The following is an 18711-nucleotide window of genomic DNA, read 5'->3' on the forward strand; positions in this document are numbered from 1 at the left end:
GACTGGCAGCTAAATATTGCAGGTTATAACATAATCGGAAAGGATAAGGAAGGAAGAAGTGGGGGGGGGGGGTTGGAGTAGCTGTGCTAATCAGAGAAAATATAATGACAGTAGAAAAAAGGGACATAACTAACAGAATGATAGAAACAGAATCCATATGGTTTGAAATAGAAAATAAGGGATCGATCATGCTAATAGAGGCATACTACAGATCACCTAATAGTGGAAAGGAGGTGGAGGAAGAAATATGAAGCAAATATGTAAAATGAGTAAAGAACATAAAATAACAATCATGGGAGATTTTAACTATCCCCAAATAAACCAACAAGAAGAGGTAGGTAAAGGGGTACATGGAATGGAGTTTTACTATGTGTGCAAGACTCCTTTCTTACCCAGTGTGTAAAAAGCCCAACAAGAGAGGAAGCATTGCTGGATCTAGTAATGGGAAATAAACCAGAACAGCGATAAGAGAAGTAAGCATAGGGGAACATCTAGGCAATAGTGACCACAATATAATAAGGGTTAAGGTAAAGATTGAGCAGGATATAAGTAAGACAAAGACCAAAGTAATAAATTGGAAAAAAGCTAATTTTAAGGGGATGAGACTGGAACTAGGGAAAATAAACTGGTAAAATTACTGTAAACAAAGAATAGAACAGCAGTGGGAAACATTTAAAACGGTGATCAATGGAGTCCAGGAGAAATATATCCCAGTAAAAAGCAAGAACAGACTAGCCAGTAATGATGGGCCATGTATGAATAAAGAAATAAGGACAAAATTGAAACTAAAGAAAAAGGCATACACTAATTACATAGACAACAAAGGAGAGGATGACAAAAGGGAATCCGAAAAGGGTAGGCAAGAAGTTAAAAAAAATAATTAGGAAGGCAAAGAGAAACTACGAAATGAAATTATCAAGGAATATAAAAAGAAATAGTAAAGTATTCTACACATGAATAACAAAAGAAAAATCAGGATAGGGATAGGGCCACTAAGGGATACACACAATCAATTCACAGGTAATGACAGTGGAATGGCAGAAATATTAAATAATTATTTTGCCTCAGTATTTACCAGGGAGACTAACATGGTAGGCATGACATCATCAGGAATTCAGGAGAAACTTCTTTACCCAGAGAGTTGTTAGAATGTGGAACTCGCAAATAGCACAGATGCATTTAAGGGGAAGCTAGATAAACACATGAGGGAGAAACGAATAGAAGGTAATGCTGATAGGGTTAGATGAAGTTGGGAGGGAGGAGGCTCGTGTGGAGCATAAACACTGGCATGGACCTGTTGGGCCAAATGGCCTGTTTCTATGCTGTACATTCCATGTAAAGATGTTACATAAATTAATGTTACATGTTCAAACAGTCCGAATGCTTTTATCCACCAATCATTTCCCACAGGCTTCTGATAATCAACTACTTTTATTACTTTTTCAAAATGTCATAATCCATGTCTAATTAACAGATGCAGCTGCACCCTCACTTAGAAAATTCTTTTCGAATAAAAAAACATGCACCCAAGATTCAGGTTTGGTGACTCAAAACCAAATTCCAATTTGAATGTTTTATTTTCATAGAATCATACTGCACAGAAGGAGGCCCAGCCTGTGCCGGCTCTTTCAATAAGCTATCCAATTAGCCCCACTCCCCCGTTCTTTCCCCATAGCCCTGCAAATTTTTCCTTTTCAAGTATTTATCCAATTCCCTTTTGAAAGTTATTATTGAATATGCTTCCACCACCCTTTCAGGCAGTGCATTCCAGATAATAATAACTCGTTGTGTAGAAATATTTCTCATCACCCCCCTCTGGTTCTTTTGCTAATTATCTTAAATCTGTGTCCTGTGGTTAATGACACTTCTGCTAGTGGAAACAGTCTCTCCTTATTTACTCTATCAAACCCACTGTAATTTTCAATACCTCTATTAAATCTCACCTTAACCTCCTCTTCTCTAAAGAGAACAAACTCAGCTTGTCCAATCTCTCCACGTAACTGAAGTCCCTCATCCTTGGTATCATTCTGGAGTACTGATTGCTTTATTGCTTTAGCTTCTAGCAATTTCTGCTCAGTGTTTTTCAAAAATATTTGAAGAGAATACATTTTTAAAACTTTATTCAGGTAAAATTTGTTTTTGAGGTTTTTTTTCTAAAAACTGAGTGTGTGTGTGTGTGAGTGAGAGAGAGAGAGAGTGAGAAAAAAAACAATAATGTACTGATTGCACACCTGCTGTAGCTTTTGTTTTGTGTTCTATGAATTTTAGATGGTATATTAAATGAGAGAGGGAGAGCCAGAGAAATGGATCAGGGACAGAAAGAGATACTAGGATCAGAAAGAGACAAAGACAAAGAGAGTAGGGCCGATTTTAACTACCGGTAGAGTGCTCCCACTGCCGAGCCATTCTTGACGGCATGAGGCTCAGGCATTTTGAGGCCCGGGCCTCATTTACATTCTGCCAGTGAGCTGCGGGCACCAATAAGTGCCCCGCTGCAGCTGGCTGGTTCTGGGAGAGCGGGAAATCAGACAACTCCCACGCTGAACTAGTAGACAGTTGGAGCTGGGGGGGGGGGGGGAGAAGGGTTTCAGATAGGCAGGCAGAGGACTTTGAGTTTTTTTGTGGACCTCATGCTCCTCATCAAAAAAATAATTAGACAATTCCCACGCCGTTTTGTGAATGGCTTCAAGTGGTCCTTTTAAGAACCGCTGGTTAGGCCGCTCACCGCCTGGTACAAATAAGCAAAGCGTGTGTAGTGCACGCCCCACCCATTTGTAACTTGAACTGCGGTCCTATGTAGGACCCCAATTTGCACATTACAAGCAGCCTCCCCATCTCAGGACTCTTCCCAAGATGGCAGTAGCCAGAGTGGCAGTTTAAATGGGTTGGTAAGTGACCCAAAGCCATTTGTGGGTCACTATCACCCCGTTTACACCGAGCAGAGGGAATTAAAATTGAGCCTTGTGTCTTTTCTCATGCTAATAGTTCAATTTTCAATAAAAAAAGACTAGTTGAATTTTGAAGCTAACTAATTATTTCTTCTGTGTTTTGTTGACAATTAGAAAAAGTAAATGACAATTATTTATACCTTTGAGCCAGAGATGATTCAATTTGCTATCAACTATGAGAGTGGGGGAGAGAGAGAGAGAGAGAGAGAGAAACCGTCCCCGCCTCCTCGTAACTATCGAGGCCATGCTCTTTATAGCACTGGCAGTAGAAATGAATCAAGTAAGATCTTTGCTTGTGTTTCACTACTTGTATTCACCAGGGTTTACTACATTCTACATTTTTACATTGACCACACATCTGTGTATGTCTCACTAAACAACTTTGAAAAAGAGTATAATAAATGTTATTTATATGGACTTCCAGAAGGCATTTGATAAGGTCCCACTTAATGACTGTTAGCTAAGTTAGAAGCCCATGGAATCGAGGGAAAAGTACGGACTTGGTTAGGAAATTGGCTGAGCGAAAGGCGACAGAGTAGGGATAATGGGTAAGTACTCACATTGGCAGGATGTGACTAGTGAAGTCCCACAGGGATCTGTCGTGGGGCCTCAATTATTCACAATATTTATTAACGACTTAGATGAAGGCATAGAAAGTCTTATATCTAAGTTTGCCGATGACACAAAGATTGGTGGCATTGTAAGCAGTGTAGATGAAAACATAAAATTACAAAGGGATATTGATAGATTAGGTGAATGGGCAAAATTGTGGCAAATGGAATTCAAGGTAGACAAATGTGAGGTCATCCACTTTGGATCAAAAAAGGATAGAACAGGGTACTTTCTAAATGGTAAAAAGCTAAAAACAGTGGATGTCCAAAGGGACTTAGGGGTACAGGTACATAGATCATTGAAGTGTCATGAACAGGTACAGAAAATAATCAAGAAGGCTAATGGAATGCTGACCTTTATATCTAGAGGACTGGAGTACAAGGGGGCAGAAGTTATGCTGCAGCTAAACAAAACTCTGGTTAGACCGCACCTGGAGTACTGTGAGCAGTTCTGGGCACCGCACCTTCGGAAGGACATATTGGCCTTGGAGGGAGTGCAGTGTAGGTTTACTAGAATGATACCCGGACTTCAAGGGTTAAGTTACGAGGAGAGATTACACAAATTGGGGTTGTATTCTCCAGAGTTTTGAAGGTTAAGGCGTGATCTGATCGAAGTTTATAAGATATTAAGGGGAACGGATAGGGTGGATAGAGAGAAACTATTTCCACTGGTTGGGGATTCTAGGAGTAGGGGGCACAGTCTAAAAATTAGAGCCAGACCTTTCAGGAGCGAGATTAGAAAACATTTCTGCACACAAAGAGTGGTAGAAGTTTGAAACTCTCTTCCGCAAACGGCAATTGATACTAGCTCAATTGCTAAATTTAAACGTGAGATAGATAGCTTTTTGGCAATCAAAGGTATTAAGGGATATGGGCCAAAGGCAGGTATATGGAGCTAGATCACAGATCAGCCATGATCTTATCAAATGGCGGAGCAGGCACGAGGGGCTGAATGGCCTACTCCTGTTCCTATGTTCCTAAATATTACTATTTATGATGAAATATAATCTGACCATTTTCACCTATTGTGGGTATTTTTCACGTAGTAAATTCAAGTAGCCAGACCCACCCATAATTCGTGGGTTTCAAATCTTCACCGATTACATTTACTGGTAACCCAACTGATTAGTTAACATAATTAAATATTAGAGAGGTTCAAAATGATGTCTGTGAAAGCGATACAAGTCAAATTAGCACTAATAGGAACTATTTCATTAACTAAATCAACACAGCATCAAGTATTTTTAACATATTCTTCACTTCTGCAATCATAGTTTTAAGATAATTTGAGGAGTACTGCAAGTGAATGAGATTTGCCTAGTATTTCAGACACTTTTTAAATTTTAATTTCAGTAGCAAACTTATTCATCAAACTTTACGGGGAAAATAATGATGAATCATGTGGGTGCCACACCATCATCATCAAAACATCTTAAAAGTACCGTGTTCCTCAATGAAAGGTGGAGGATGCTGGAATGAAGATACAATTATTTATCTGCATACAAGGTCCTAGCATATCATCGCATTAGTTTAAATAACAAAATGTTAATTCTGTCTTTTATCAATGGACTACATATATGCTTAATACTAAGCTATAGCTCAGAGGTACCGTTCATAGTTTCTAATTGAATGCCTCCCCTCTCCCCGCTCCCCCCACCCCCACCCCCGGTAATTATTCCATCCTCTTAATTTCAAATGACTTTCAGTTGCTGATTCTATGGGACATGAGATAGTGATGTAGTGATGTGTTTTACTTGGAATGTGGAATTGCCACAAAAGTTAATTAATTAAAAATAAATCAAAAACTGCTAATAGGCACGTATCATTTCATTTGCTTTTTTTATCATTTTGTTTACAATTTGTGAACATCTATAGACCTCTAAAATTCAACAAAATCAGCACAATCAACAAAAATCACAGCAGACACTGTTGTGTTAAAGTATATTTTAAAAATATTTAAATATACAAATACATAAAGGGCAAAAGAGTAACTAGGGAGAGAGTAGGGCCTCTTAAGGATCAACAAGGTCATCTATGTGCGGAACCACAAGAGATGGGTGAAATCCTAAATGAATATTTCACATCGGTATTTACGGTTGAGAAAGGCATGGCTGTTAGGGAACTTGGGGAAATAAATAGTGATGTCTTGAGGAGTGTACATATTACAGAGAGGGAGGTGCTGGAAGTCTTAACGCGCATCAAGGTAGATAAATCTCCGGGACCTGATGAAATGTATCCCATGAGGTTATGGGAGGTTAGGGAGGAAATTGCGGGTCCCCTAACAGAGATATTTGAATCATCGACAGCTACAGGTGAGGTGCCTCAAGATTGGAGGGTAGCAAATGTTGTGCCTTTGTTTAAGAAGAGCGGCAGGGAAAAGCCTGGGAACTACAGACCAGTGAGCCTGACATCTGTAGTGGGTAAGTTGTTAGAGGGTATTCTGAGAGACAGGATCTACAGGCATTTGGAGAGGCAGGGGCTGATTAGGAACAGTCAGCATGGTTTTGTGAGAGGAAAATCATGTCTCACGAATTTGATTGAGTTTTTTGAAGGGGTAACCAAGAAGATAGATGAGGGCTGTGCAGTAGACGTGGTCTACATGGACTTTAGCAAAGCCTTTGACAAGGTACCGCATGGTAGGTTGTTACACAAGGTTAAATCTCACGGGATCCAAGGTGAGGTAGCCAATTGGATTGACAACAGAAGACAGAGGGTGGTTGTAGAGGGTTGTTTTTCAAACTGGAGGCCTGTGACCAGCGGTGTGCCTCAGGGATCGGTGCTGGGTCCGCTGTTATTTGTTATTTATATGAATGAATTGGATGAGAATTTAGGAGGCATGGTTAGTAAGTTTGCAGATGACACCAAGATTGGTGGCATTGTGGACAGTGAAGAAGGTTATCTAGGATTGCAACGGAATCTTGATAAATTGGGCCAGTGGGCCGATGAATGGCAGATGGAGTTTAATTTAGATTAATGTGAGGTGATGCATTTTGGTAGATCGAATCGGGCCAGGACCTACTCCGTTAATGGTAGGGCGTTGGGGAGAGTTATAGAACAAAGAGATCTAGGAGTACAGGTTCATAGATCCTTGAAAGTGGAGTCACAGGTGGATAGGTGGTGAAGAAGGCATACAGCATGCTTGGTTTCATTGGTCAGAACATTGAATACAGGAGTTGGGATGTCTTGTTGAAATTGTACAAGACATTAGTTAGGCCACACTTGGAATACTGTGTACAGTTCTGGTCACCCTATTATAGAAAGGATATTATTAAACTAGAAAGAGTGCAGAAAAGATTTACTAGGATGCCAGCGGGACTTGATGGTTTGACTTATAGGGAGAGGTTAGATAGACTGGGACTTTTTTCCCTGGAGAGTAGGAGGTTTAGGGGTGATCTTATAGAAGTCTATAAAATAATGAGGGGCATAGATAAGGTAGATAGTCAAAATCTTTTCCCAAAGGTAGGGGAGTCTATAACGAGGGGGCATAGATTTAAGGTGAGAGGGGAGAGATACAAAAGGGTCCAGAGGGGCAATTTTTTCACTCAAGGGGTGGTGAGTGTCTGGAACGAGCTGCCAGAGGCAGTAGTAGAGGCGAGTACAGTTTTGTCTTTTAAAAAGCATTTGGACAGTTACATGGGTAAGATGGGTATAGAGGGATATGGGCCAAGTGCAGGCAATTGGGACTAGCTTAGTGGTATAAACTGGGCGACATGGACATGTTGGGCCGAAGGGCCTGTTTCCATGTTGTAAACTTCTATGATTCTATGATTCTAAAAGTAGGAAAAAGATCAGCCTATATTAAATGACAATTAGGTACCATGCAGTAAGTACATATTCAAATTCAAAGGATATATCTAAGAACGTAAAAATGTAGGTTTACACAGGCGTGTACCCTGTCATGGATGTGATTTTCATGGGTTACACCGATTCTTGTACTCAATAGTAACTGTAATTAACAAGAACAGCAATCTTGTTGTAGGAAAAATAACGTGGAAAGCCTGTTATTATAATAAGAATTACTGTGTGGTTAAAATAATAAAGATGTACATGATCTCTCTCCCCTCCTGGGACTATGGCAGGAGGGGCAGCTGAAGCTGGTTGAAACCCTGCTGGTTTATCAAACCCCACAGCAAGAACTTCTCTGTCTTTTCCCTGAATGGGCGGAGTCTGATGAGACGGCCCTGCTGAACTCAGCAAGGAAGTGACAGAAGGTGATTGAAGCATGGCTTGGACGGGAAGAGCCACAATGAGCGCACACCCGAGTACTTAAGGGGTGCCAGGCAGCAGATTAATCTAATCATGGCCCGGCACCAGCTAAACGAGGTACTTAACAAAAGGGACACTATAGGCCAAGGCTTGTACGCGAGCAAAGGAACCAATTGAAAGATGGCCATGCAGCTGAGGCCCAATCACCGAGCTCAAAGAGATTGTGCATGAGGTGGCCATGCACCCAAAAAGGTATGAGAGGGATGCCAAGTTCAGACCACACGGCGGAGAAGGACAACGAGCCAAGAAGGACATGAGGAGGTTCCCTAAAGGCCAGAACCGGAACAAGAAAAAGAAGTTAAGGATCTCCATCGTCCAAGGGAAAAACGGGAAATAAAGCCTGTATAATACCTGTACATTACTGTCTTGTTTGTTAAACTATATGGATGCATATGTTTAATAAATCTGTCTAAGTTGTTTTGAACGAATTGGTCTTACTGTCAATTTGTGCCAGTCGCAACCTTAAAAGTAAAGTAAGTAAAATTCTTACAGAATTGACCTCTAAAATTCAACAAAGTCAGCAGTCAACAAAAATCACAGCAGACGCTGTTGTGTTGAAGTGTATTTTAACATAGGAAAAAGATCAGCCTATATTAAATAACAATTAGGTACCATTCAAGAAGTACATATTCAAAGGATATATCTAAGAATGTAAAAATGTAGGATTACACAGGCGTGCACCCTGTCATGGATGTGACTTTCACAGGTTACACCGAATCTTGTACTCAATAATTACTGTAATTAACAAGAACAGCAATCTTGTATTGGGTATTTTATAAACAAGATATTCATAACACAAATACTATTTGTACAAGATACTGACCTGGGGTATTTTCTTCCTTTGCTAGCACAAACGAGAGATTTTTTGCATGGTGGTTCTTCATCAGAGACAGAGTCCTCAGCATTTCTCCTTCCTTGAACAGCAGGTTCTGAGAGCCAAAGATCCTTTGAGCATTTCCTGTAGATCAAACAATTTAAATGTGAATCAATACATTTTTTTTTAAAAAGTGAATTTTATGCTCATCAAATTAAAAGATGTTAGTGCTGCAGAGTGAAACATTTTCTATTTCAGGCATACAGTATACCAAATCTGGCGTCCATGGTGAGATAAGGAGTAAAATTCCTTCTGCCTCAACAAATGGCCTTGGTCAACAAATACAGAAGAACACACCCTCTCACCAGTTAGACATTTTTCTACTGCTCACACCAATCACTCAGAGAGGTCATAATTACACTATGACCTCTCTGAGTGATTGCCAATTTGTGCGAAATTAGGGACCGTTTTGTCATGGTAGGTATATAGTAGGTACAGCACAGGAGGAGGCCATTTGGCCCATCGTGCCTGTGCCGGCTCTTTGAAAGAGCTATCCAATTAGTCCCATTCCCCTGCTCTTTCCCCATAGCCCTGTAAATTTTTTCCCTTCAAGTATTTATCCAATTCCCTTTTGAAAGTTGCTGTTGAATCTGCTTCCACCATCCTTTCAGGCAGTCCATTCCAGATCATTACAACTCACTGCGTAAAAAAATGTTTCCTTATGTCGCCTCTGACCCTTTTGCCGATCACTTTAAATCTGTGTCCTCTGGTTACCGACCCTTCTGCAACTGGAAACAGTTTCTCCTTATTTACGGTCAAAACCGTTAATGATTTTGATCACTTCTATCAAATCTCCCCTTAACCTTCTCTGTTCTAAAGAGAACAATCTCAGCTTCTCCACGTAACTGAAGTCCCTCATCCCTGGTACCATTCTAGTAAATCTCTTCTGCACCCTCTCTAAGGCCTTGACATCCTTCCTAAAATTTGGTGCTCAGAATTGAACACAACACTCTAGCTGAGACCTAACCAGTGTTTTATAAAGGTTTAGCGTAACTAGCATGTTAACTAGCAACTGCATCAATGCTGCTCAACCCATTTTACATACATCTTATTGCCAGCAGATGAGACTTTCATTCTAATACTGTGGGTTGGATTCGACCCACGCACCAGCGGTGAAAGGCCATTGTTTAACCCGATGCAACGTTCCGTCCCACCAATTAATGAACAACTCAATTTAAATAGCTACACTTTTTTTTGTTAAATGGAAAAAATATCAGGGAGGGAATACTTTTGTTTTAATTTAAGTCAAATTACTGTGTGGTTCATTTTTATTAATGTACATAAAAACTGCATACATTATAGAGTAAATTTTGTAAGGCTCCACTCCCAGCGCAGAACCTTGCTTGAAGAGAATGCGGATCTGAGAATTAGGTGTGAATGTCACCAGAAAGATTAATCACTGGAAAAAATGACATGCACAAATCATTTGCACGATATAGTACTGTATACAATTCAGTGCTGTTTCTTGGAAAAAAAAAGTAATGGAGTGTTTAATACTTTACAATATTAAAGGTTATTTTATGTAGCTGACAGTCTTCACATCAGTCACATCACATGCTCTCTGTGTGAAAAGTCAGTATCTAGAATGGGACTGTGGCTACAAGGCAAAAGAAATATATTGATGATCATGATGATTATTAAAGACAGGACCACAAAACTTTTCCTTTCAATGTAGGAAAGTATAAAAATTAGAACCTTAATTAGATAGCAAAAGCACTGGCATCCTTTTGTAGCAAAATGTCTTTCATAGAAAAATGCTATATCATGAATTGGTTGATAGTGTGTTACTAATAGTTTGGTGAACTGAAGTTACAGTAAACAAGTCAACCTGACTTCAAAAACTGATGCAATGGCCCAGAGTTTGCTGTGGCTGGACAATGAACGGTGCCAGCCGTTAGTTAGTCTTGTCCTTGCCCGTTTAATTTCCTTGAGATCTTGCACTGGAAGTTGCTGGAAGTGGGAGAAGGAAACAGTGCAGCACCCCCTACAGGGCATCTGTGATCTGTGTGAACAGGGCAAGCAACTGTGTATCTCCTTAACCCATCAGACTGAAGGATTGTTAAATGAACAGCGCAGAGTCTGAACCAGGAAGTGCAAGTTAGAATAATGAATTCAATGTCAAATCAGGTGCAGAAAAAGAAATAAAGAGAGGGAAAGAAAGATTGGATTAAGGGAGAATAGAAAGACAGAAAGAAAAAGTAAAAAAATTAATTAAATTATTTTTTAAAAGCAGAAGGAATGAGACGCCACACTTTGGATAGTTAATCTTCAATGCCAGAGGGGTTGTTTAGCAGTAATTAACAATTATCACACCATTAAAAAGGGTACTTAGACTGAAATGGACAAACGCTAACTTTCTTTTGGGCGTTCAGTTCATATCTACCATGCAAGTACAGGAACTTCATGCCATTCAATGCATTTGAAGGGTGAGTGAGTTGGCAAGATACCGTTTTCGTGAAGCCAACAGTGGAGTGGCGCATCACGGACAGTAACTTCTTTATTTTTAAGTTTAGCCTTGCATCTGTCCTCACCTGAAGTTGCTGTGCGATTTGCACAGAAATAACGGTGAGCGCCATTAGCCTCACCATTATTTTGACAGCAAATTCTGGGCCATTAATTCTCAAAATGCACATTCTTTCTTTCACATTTGAAGATGCTGCTATATATTCTTCATTCCACAATTTTCACATACAGCAAGAGTATGTCTCTCTTCGTATTGATCATGGGTAATTATATGTTCCACTTGTACAACAAAACGTCATCAATGTCATTGCCGGATCATGACCTTATAAGAAAAGAAAACGTCTGTCTTGATCTTCAGAACCCAGAGGGACATTAACGAGCAGTTAAACTGTCACAAAAGATTTTACTGAACACCCAGAAAGACACAGAATGGCTTCCCAACCATTGTTAAACAGTTCAAACACTGTAAGGGCTATGGTAGTCCACTTTCGGTAATGGATTGGAATGAGCAGCATACCAAATGTCCGCCGAATTGCTGACTCTTCCTGCAGACTGTAGGGAAATCACTAAAAGCCTAAAACTATTTTAAAATGTGCACCTATCAGATCATGGAGCATATGATTCCCAAATTTCTGGGAGTCCACACCCAGCGTCTCATGTAGTCTGTCGGCAGCAAGTATTTCCCAACAAGGGCTTCATACTGGCACCAACTACCTCTGCTGAAGTACAGGCAATGATTACATTCATGTGACCTCCAACCTATGCCAGCTATGACCAGTACCTTCCCTGTCTCTGTACTGTTCCCATCTACATTTGTTCATTCTGGCTCCAGTTCTGCAGGGTATTGATCTCTTTGGATAAGCTTCTAATGAGATTTTGTAAATCCACTGTCATTTCCAGGGTCTGAATTTAGATAGTTTTAGTGCAGCAAGTTTTTGCTCCAAAATATTGAGGGCCACGAACATCCAAAGGGACATTAGCCACCCTGTGTCAGGCACAGGTTGACAAATAACAGATTAGAAAATATGAACTCCATACTTTGGCTATCAGCAGGCATTGGTCCCTCATGTCCCATGTTTTCTTGGAGCACCAGGATCTGAAGAATCCATCCATTTCTTCCTTGATCGAAATCTGGGGGGCAATCACATTTCTATGACCTCCAGCCTATGCCAGCCATGATCACTGCTCTGATTCCACTGCAGTTCACACAGATTCATCCCTCGGTGTCCAGGTGCTCTCGGTCAACCTACCCTATGGGCTTGACGACTAGTTGTTCGGTCCAAGATCCTTGTGTTTCTGGGGTTTCCTGGGACACTACTTAGGATCCTTCCCAAACCAAAGAGAAAACTGACCAGGTTGAGTCACTGGGTATATCCATCAATCCTTTGGTACGCACTATCAAACAAATGATTTCTTCGGTAGGAGAATAGGCTTGTTATTCTTTCAAACATCTAAATGAGCCTCTTGTCCCATATTTGTCATGTGACTCACTCCCACTAAGTGGAAGCAAAACTCCCCAGGTACAGAGAACAGAGAAAGAGGGTTATGAAGAATCAATAAAGAAAAATTCAGTCAAGTTGGATTTTCCTCTGAATTACCACCCATTTTGAGGTCGTAAAGAGGATAAAATGGATTCTTAAAAAAAACTGCATTTAAAACATCAGCAGTCCCTCTCAAGGCCAACGGGGAGCCCGATCCACCACATGTAAATAGAATCAAGGGGGCGTAGGTAACCTTTCTGATCCATTTCCTCCAACTTCCACCTCAAAACATTACTGCCACTATATAGTGGTGGTAGGTGCTGCAGAAAAGTACCCCTGAAGTGGATTCCACATTGAAGGCATTTTGTTTGCTGCTACTGAAGGTCGCTGTTACTTTGCCTGCATATTGATCTTTTTAGTATTTTGGAGGTTCAATCAGGACTTTTACTATTAATTTTATTCAGTTCAGCTCAAAGTACTGCTTTGCATTGGGAACATGGAATTCCCAATGGGAATACCTCTATTCTTATGAGGTGGAGGAGGATGAGGTTATGGAAGAAGCTAGATTGGAGGGTCTTGGAGCGAGCTACCAAAGAAGGCGTCTCTTACATATGAACATACGAAGATGAGGGGGCAGGAAAAGACCAGCTTGTCCATCAAGCCCGCCCCACACTCATGATACCTGGAGCTTCATGGCTAGACACTTTCTACCCCCTGCAACCATCTTCAGCCAGAAGTGCCGAGTGGATAATCCATCTCAGCCTCCTCCCGATATCCCCACCATCACGGAAGCCAGTCTTCGGCCAATTCGATTCACTCCACGTGATATCAAGAAACGGCTGAGTGCACTGGATACAGCAAAGGCTACGGGCCCCGACAGCATCCCAGCTGTAGTGCTGAAGACTTGTGCTCCAGAACTTGCTGCGCCTCGAGCCAAGCTGTTCCAGTACAGCTACAACACTGGCATCCACCCGACAATGTGGAAAATTGCCCAGGTATGTCCTGTCCACAAAAAGCAGGACAAATCCAATCCGGCCAATTACCGCCCCATCAGTCTACTCTCAATCATCAGCAAAGTGATGGAAGGTGTCGTCGACAGTGCTATCAAGCGGCACTTACTCACCAATAACCTGCTCACCGATGCTCAGTTTGGGTTCCGCCAGGACCACTCGGCTCCAGACCTCATTACAGCCTTGGTCCAAACATGGACAAAAGAGCTGAATTCCAGAGGTGAGGTGAGAGTGACTGCCCTTGACATCAAGGCAGCATTTGACCGAGTGTGGCACCAAGGAGCCCTAGTAAAATTGAAGTCAATGGGAATCAGGGGGAAAACTCTCCAGTGGCTGGAGTCATACCTAGTACAAAGGAAGATGGTAGTGGTTGTTGGAGGCCAATCATCTCAGCCCCAGGGCATTGCTGCAGGAGTTCCTCAGGGCAGTGTCCTAGGCCCAACCATCTTCAGCTGCTTCATCAATGACCTTCCCTCCATCATAAGGTCAGAAATGGGGATGTTCGCTGATGACTGCACAGTGTTCAGTTCCATTCGCAACCCCTCAGATAATGAAGCAGTCCGAGCCTGCATGCAGCAAGACCTGGACAACATCCAGGCTTGGGCTCATAAGTGGCAAGTAACATTCGCGCCAGATAAGTGCCAGGCAATGACCATCTCCAACAAGAGAGAGTCCAACCACCTCCCCTTGACATTCAACGGCATTACCATCGCCGAATCCCCCACCATCAACATCCTGGGGGTCACCATTGACCAGAAACTTAACTGGACCAGCCATATAAATACTGTGGCTACGAGAGCAGGTCAGAGGCTGGGTATTCTGCGGCAAGTGACTCACCTCCTGACTCCCCAAAGCCTTTCCACCATCTACAAGGCACAAGTCAGGAGTGTGATGGAATACTCTCCACTTGCCTGGATGAGTGCAGCTCCAACAACACTCAAGAAGCTCGACACCATCCAAGATAAAGCAGCCCGCTTGATTGGCACCCCATCCACCACCCTAAACATTCACTCCCTTCACCACCGGCGCACTGTGGCTGCAGTGTGTACCATCCACAGGATGCACTGCAGCAGCTCGCCAAGGCTTCTTCGACAGCACCTCCCAAACCCGCGACCTCTACCACCTAGAAGGACAAGGGCAGCAGGCGCATGGGAACAACACCACCTGCACGTTCCCCTCCAAGTCACACACCATCCCGACTTGGAAATATATCGCCGTTCCTTCATTGTCGCTGGGTCAAAATCCTGGAACTCCCTTCCTAACAGCACTGTGGGAGAACCGTCACCACACGGACTGCAGCGGTTCAAGAAGGCGGCTCACCACCACCTTCTCTAGGGCAATTAGGGATGGGCAATAAATGCCGGCCTTGCCAGCGACGCCCACATCCCGTGAACGAATAAAAAAAAAAATTTAAAAAAATGTCCTGAGAGAGGCAAACACCAGAAAAATCCTAGGGCCAATAGGGGAAAAAAATCCTCTTAGTTAAGAGTTAAGTTTGGTTACGTTTGTAAAATGTTTCCATTTTTGTAAAATTTCCATGTACTAGTTAAGGTAACTAATAGGTACATTAGTTAAGAAAAGTAGGTACACTAATATACACAGCTGGGATACCTCCAAAGTACGCTGAATTGGTTTAAAAGCACAGCATAATGAATGCAAAGAAAGTGAAATAAAATATTTTTAAAAAGCAACAATTTAAGCAAAAAAAGAAAATTTTAATAGTAAGAAAACAATTACCAAAAAGCAAAGAAAACATCAATTAAATACAAAAAATTGAAATTTGAAATGAAGAGAAAAATGAATGATAGAAAAAAGGAAGCAGTAGAATTATTAAAGGATAAGTAAAACATAAAAATGTAGACTATTAAGACTATAAAAAAAGGTAAAGGACTAAACAACTACTGTTTGCAAGTGAAATGTTTTCAATCTCATGACGTGTTATCGTAAAGGTATAACTGTATGACACAATGTGGAGATGCCGGTGATGGACTGGGGTTGACAATTGTAAACAATTTTACAACACCAAGTTATAGTCCAGCAATTTTATTTTAAATTCACAAGCTTTCGGAGGCTTCCTCCTTCGTCAGGTGACGAAGGAGGAAGCCTCCGAAAGCTTGTGAATTTAAAATAAAATTGCTGGACTATAACTTGGTGTTGTAAAATTGTTTACAATTGTATGACACAAAGCCTTCAAAAACCAGCATATTCAGTAATCATCTGAGAAACAGAATTCAATCAACTAAGGTGATGACACAGAGAAATGAAATGTTACAAATATGAAACATTCAACTGCAAAACAACAATGAAAAAAAATCTCAGACCCATGAGATGTGATGTTAGACGAACTAGGGATTGTTTCTACTCCATCTGCTTCCACTTTCTTGCTCTTCAGTATACCAGGAGTAGAGACTGGCAATTCTCCACTCACACGATCCTGCAGCACATTTTCTCTGTTCAGGTTGATCTCAGAATATGGGCAACCTAATGCACTGTAAAGAAAAACCATTTCTTACAGCTGGATGAACAGCAAATTCCTTTTCTTTGTTAAGATCTTAAAGAAAGTCTCCTGATTTTTATAATCCCAAAATTATATTCTGCATGCAATTTAATCTCTACAAAGATCCATTTCAGAGCAATGGGTGGCACAGTGAGTCAAAATATTGTTTTTTCACCTTTGAGACTTGGCTTCGACTCCAGCTCAGACTGATAGGACAAATGATTTTCATCTCCATTGTCTGAAAGGTACTACATGAAATCAGTCTCGGTCCTCTTAACTTAATCCCTAGGGGCAGTCGACTCATCAGCTCAAAAATGCCCATATTGCCTGAATTCCCTATTTACTCCTATAATTTCCCATTAAAAAAAATTATGTCCCCTAGTTTTTGAATTTTTCCTCAGTGTGAACAGTTTGTCCAGATAAGCTTTATCTCAATTTTGACGATCTCTTTATCTTGTTGAGAAAGTCTTCAACAAGAAAATAATTTGAATATACCAAAATATGTTGACAACATTGTAAAAACACTTTCATAACATCTGATTTTTTTTTAGTAACCTAGATTCCTACCCCCTGAAGAACTAAGAGTGTTCATTCGTTCAAAATCTCAAAAATAAATTATGGATCGAAAGAAACACCATCATGTCCAAGTTCTACTCCAAGTCACACACCATCCTGATTTGGACAAATATCGCCATTCCTTCATTGTTGCTGAATCTTGGATCTCCCTACCTAACAGCACGTCCCAGACCCTTCCATCAGCATCCCTGGGTATGTCCTGTCCCACCAGCAGGAGAGACCCACCAGAGGTGGTGGTACAGGGGTATACAGTCTGGAGGGAGTGGCTCTGGGAGTCCTCAACATTGACTCCGGTCCCCATGAAATCTCATGGCATCAGGTCAAACATGGGCAAGGAAACCTCCTGCTGATTTCCACTGACTGCCTTCCCTCAGCTGATGAATCAGTCTTTCTCCATGTTGAGCACCACCTGGAGGAAGCACTGAGGGTAGCAAGGGCACAAAATGTACTCTGGGTGGGGGACTTCAATGTCCATCACAACAAGTGGCTCGGTAGCACCACTACTGACCGAGCTGGCCGAGTTCTGAAGGACATAGCTGCCAGACTGGGCCTGCGACAGGTGGTGAGCGAACCAACACGAGGGAAAAACCTACTTGACCTCGTCCTCACCAATCTACCTGTTGCAAATGCATCTGTCCATGACAATATTGGTAGGAGTGACCACCGCACAGTCCTTATGGAGACGAAGTCCCGTCTTCGCACTGAGGACACCATCCAACGTGTTGTGTAGCACTATCACCGTGCTAAATGGGATAGATTCAGAACAGATCTAGCAGCTCAAAACTGGGCATCCCTGAGGCGCTGTGGGCCATCAGTAGCAGCAGAATTGTATTCCAGCACAATCTGTAACCTCATGGCCTGGCATATTCCTCATTCTACCATTACCAACAAGCCAGGGGATCAACCATGGTTCAATAAAGAGTGTAGAAGAGCATGCCAGGAGCAGCGCCAGGCGTACTTAAAAATGAGATGCCAATCTGGTGAAGCTACAACATAGGACTACATGCATGCTAAACAGCGGAAGCAACATGCTACATACAGAGCTAAGCGATTCCACAACCAACGGATCAGATCAAAGCTCCGCAGTCCTGCCACATCCAGTCGTGAATGGTGGTGGACAATTAAACAACTAATGGGAGGAGGAAACTCCGTGAACATCCCCACCCTCAATGATGGCGGAGTACAGCATGTGAGTGCAAAAGACAAGGCTGAAGCGTTCGCAACCATCTTCAGCCAGTGAGAATCCCTACGTGGTCAGTTTTTGGTAAAATATTAAGATGCCTACGTGGCAAAGAAGCAGAATGCAAAATGGTTAGAAAGGGTTAATTAGTTAGTAACTGAGATTGGTACAGGTGGCCTGGCCTCCTGCTGGGCCATATGTTTGCGTAGTCAGCAGGTTTGCATTGTCTTATCAATGTAGAGTCTTTGATGTGATTCAAGGACTGGTCTGAATGTCTCCATGTTTATGGAAGATCAATATAGGTAACGAGCTTAGCCAAAGTTGGAAGAACATTCCAGGTTGGAAGGTGAGGAAGTATCCCCTTTGATGTCTAACAGCAGCATGATCAGCACATGGACGATCTATGATTGGCCGGCAATAATGTAACCTCGCATGGCAACCTATGCCCGGCTTATGATTGGTGTTGACCCTCGTTAAGTATGTTCCAACCCCTATTGATCTGTATAAAAACGTGTGGATTTCTGTATGTTTCTTGTTCTTGCTCTGCCAGCATAGAGGGACTCTATCAGGAGTCCAAATCAATGCTGCAGACTAAGAACCCTGCTATTAAAGTTGTGATGAACTTTAAAATGTATTCGACTCAGTTTTTACTGAACCAGACTGAGGGGAAAGAATCCGGATCGTCATTTGGTGGCCCGTACGGGGATCTTAACGGTCGTTCACCAAGAGTTCGCGGAGTAAGAGGCGGATTGTCTCAGACACGGAGGAAGGAAATGGCGCCCCGATGTAAGTAGTCTTAATTTAC

General features: G+C 41.8%; 1 protein-coding gene across 2 annotated transcripts in view; it reads right to left on the bottom strand.

Annotated features, from left to right (window-relative positions):
- l3mbtl3 (L3MBTL histone methyl-lysine binding protein 3) overlaps positions 1–18711 on the bottom strand; it is a 181940-nt gene that overhangs the window by 36714 nt on the left and 126515 nt on the right. Inside the window, exons 17-18 of one of the 2 annotated variants that reach the window (XM_067984556.1) lie at positions 15975–16142; positions 8649–8783 (exon numbers count right to left, since the gene is read on the bottom strand). In XM_067984556.1, coding sequence (XP_067840657.1) covers positions 8649–8783; positions 15975–16142 — 303 coding nt within the window. The remainder of the gene's footprint in view (positions 1–8648; positions 8784–15974; positions 16143–18711) is intronic. The other variant, XM_067984557.1, reaches the window with a different exon arrangement.

The sequence above is a fragment of the Heptranchias perlo genome, chromosome 5 (genome assembly GCF_035084215.1).
Source record: "Heptranchias perlo isolate sHepPer1 chromosome 5, sHepPer1.hap1, whole genome shotgun sequence".
NCBI classification, from domain to species: Eukaryota; Metazoa; Chordata; class Chondrichthyes; order Hexanchiformes; family Hexanchidae; genus Heptranchias; species Heptranchias perlo.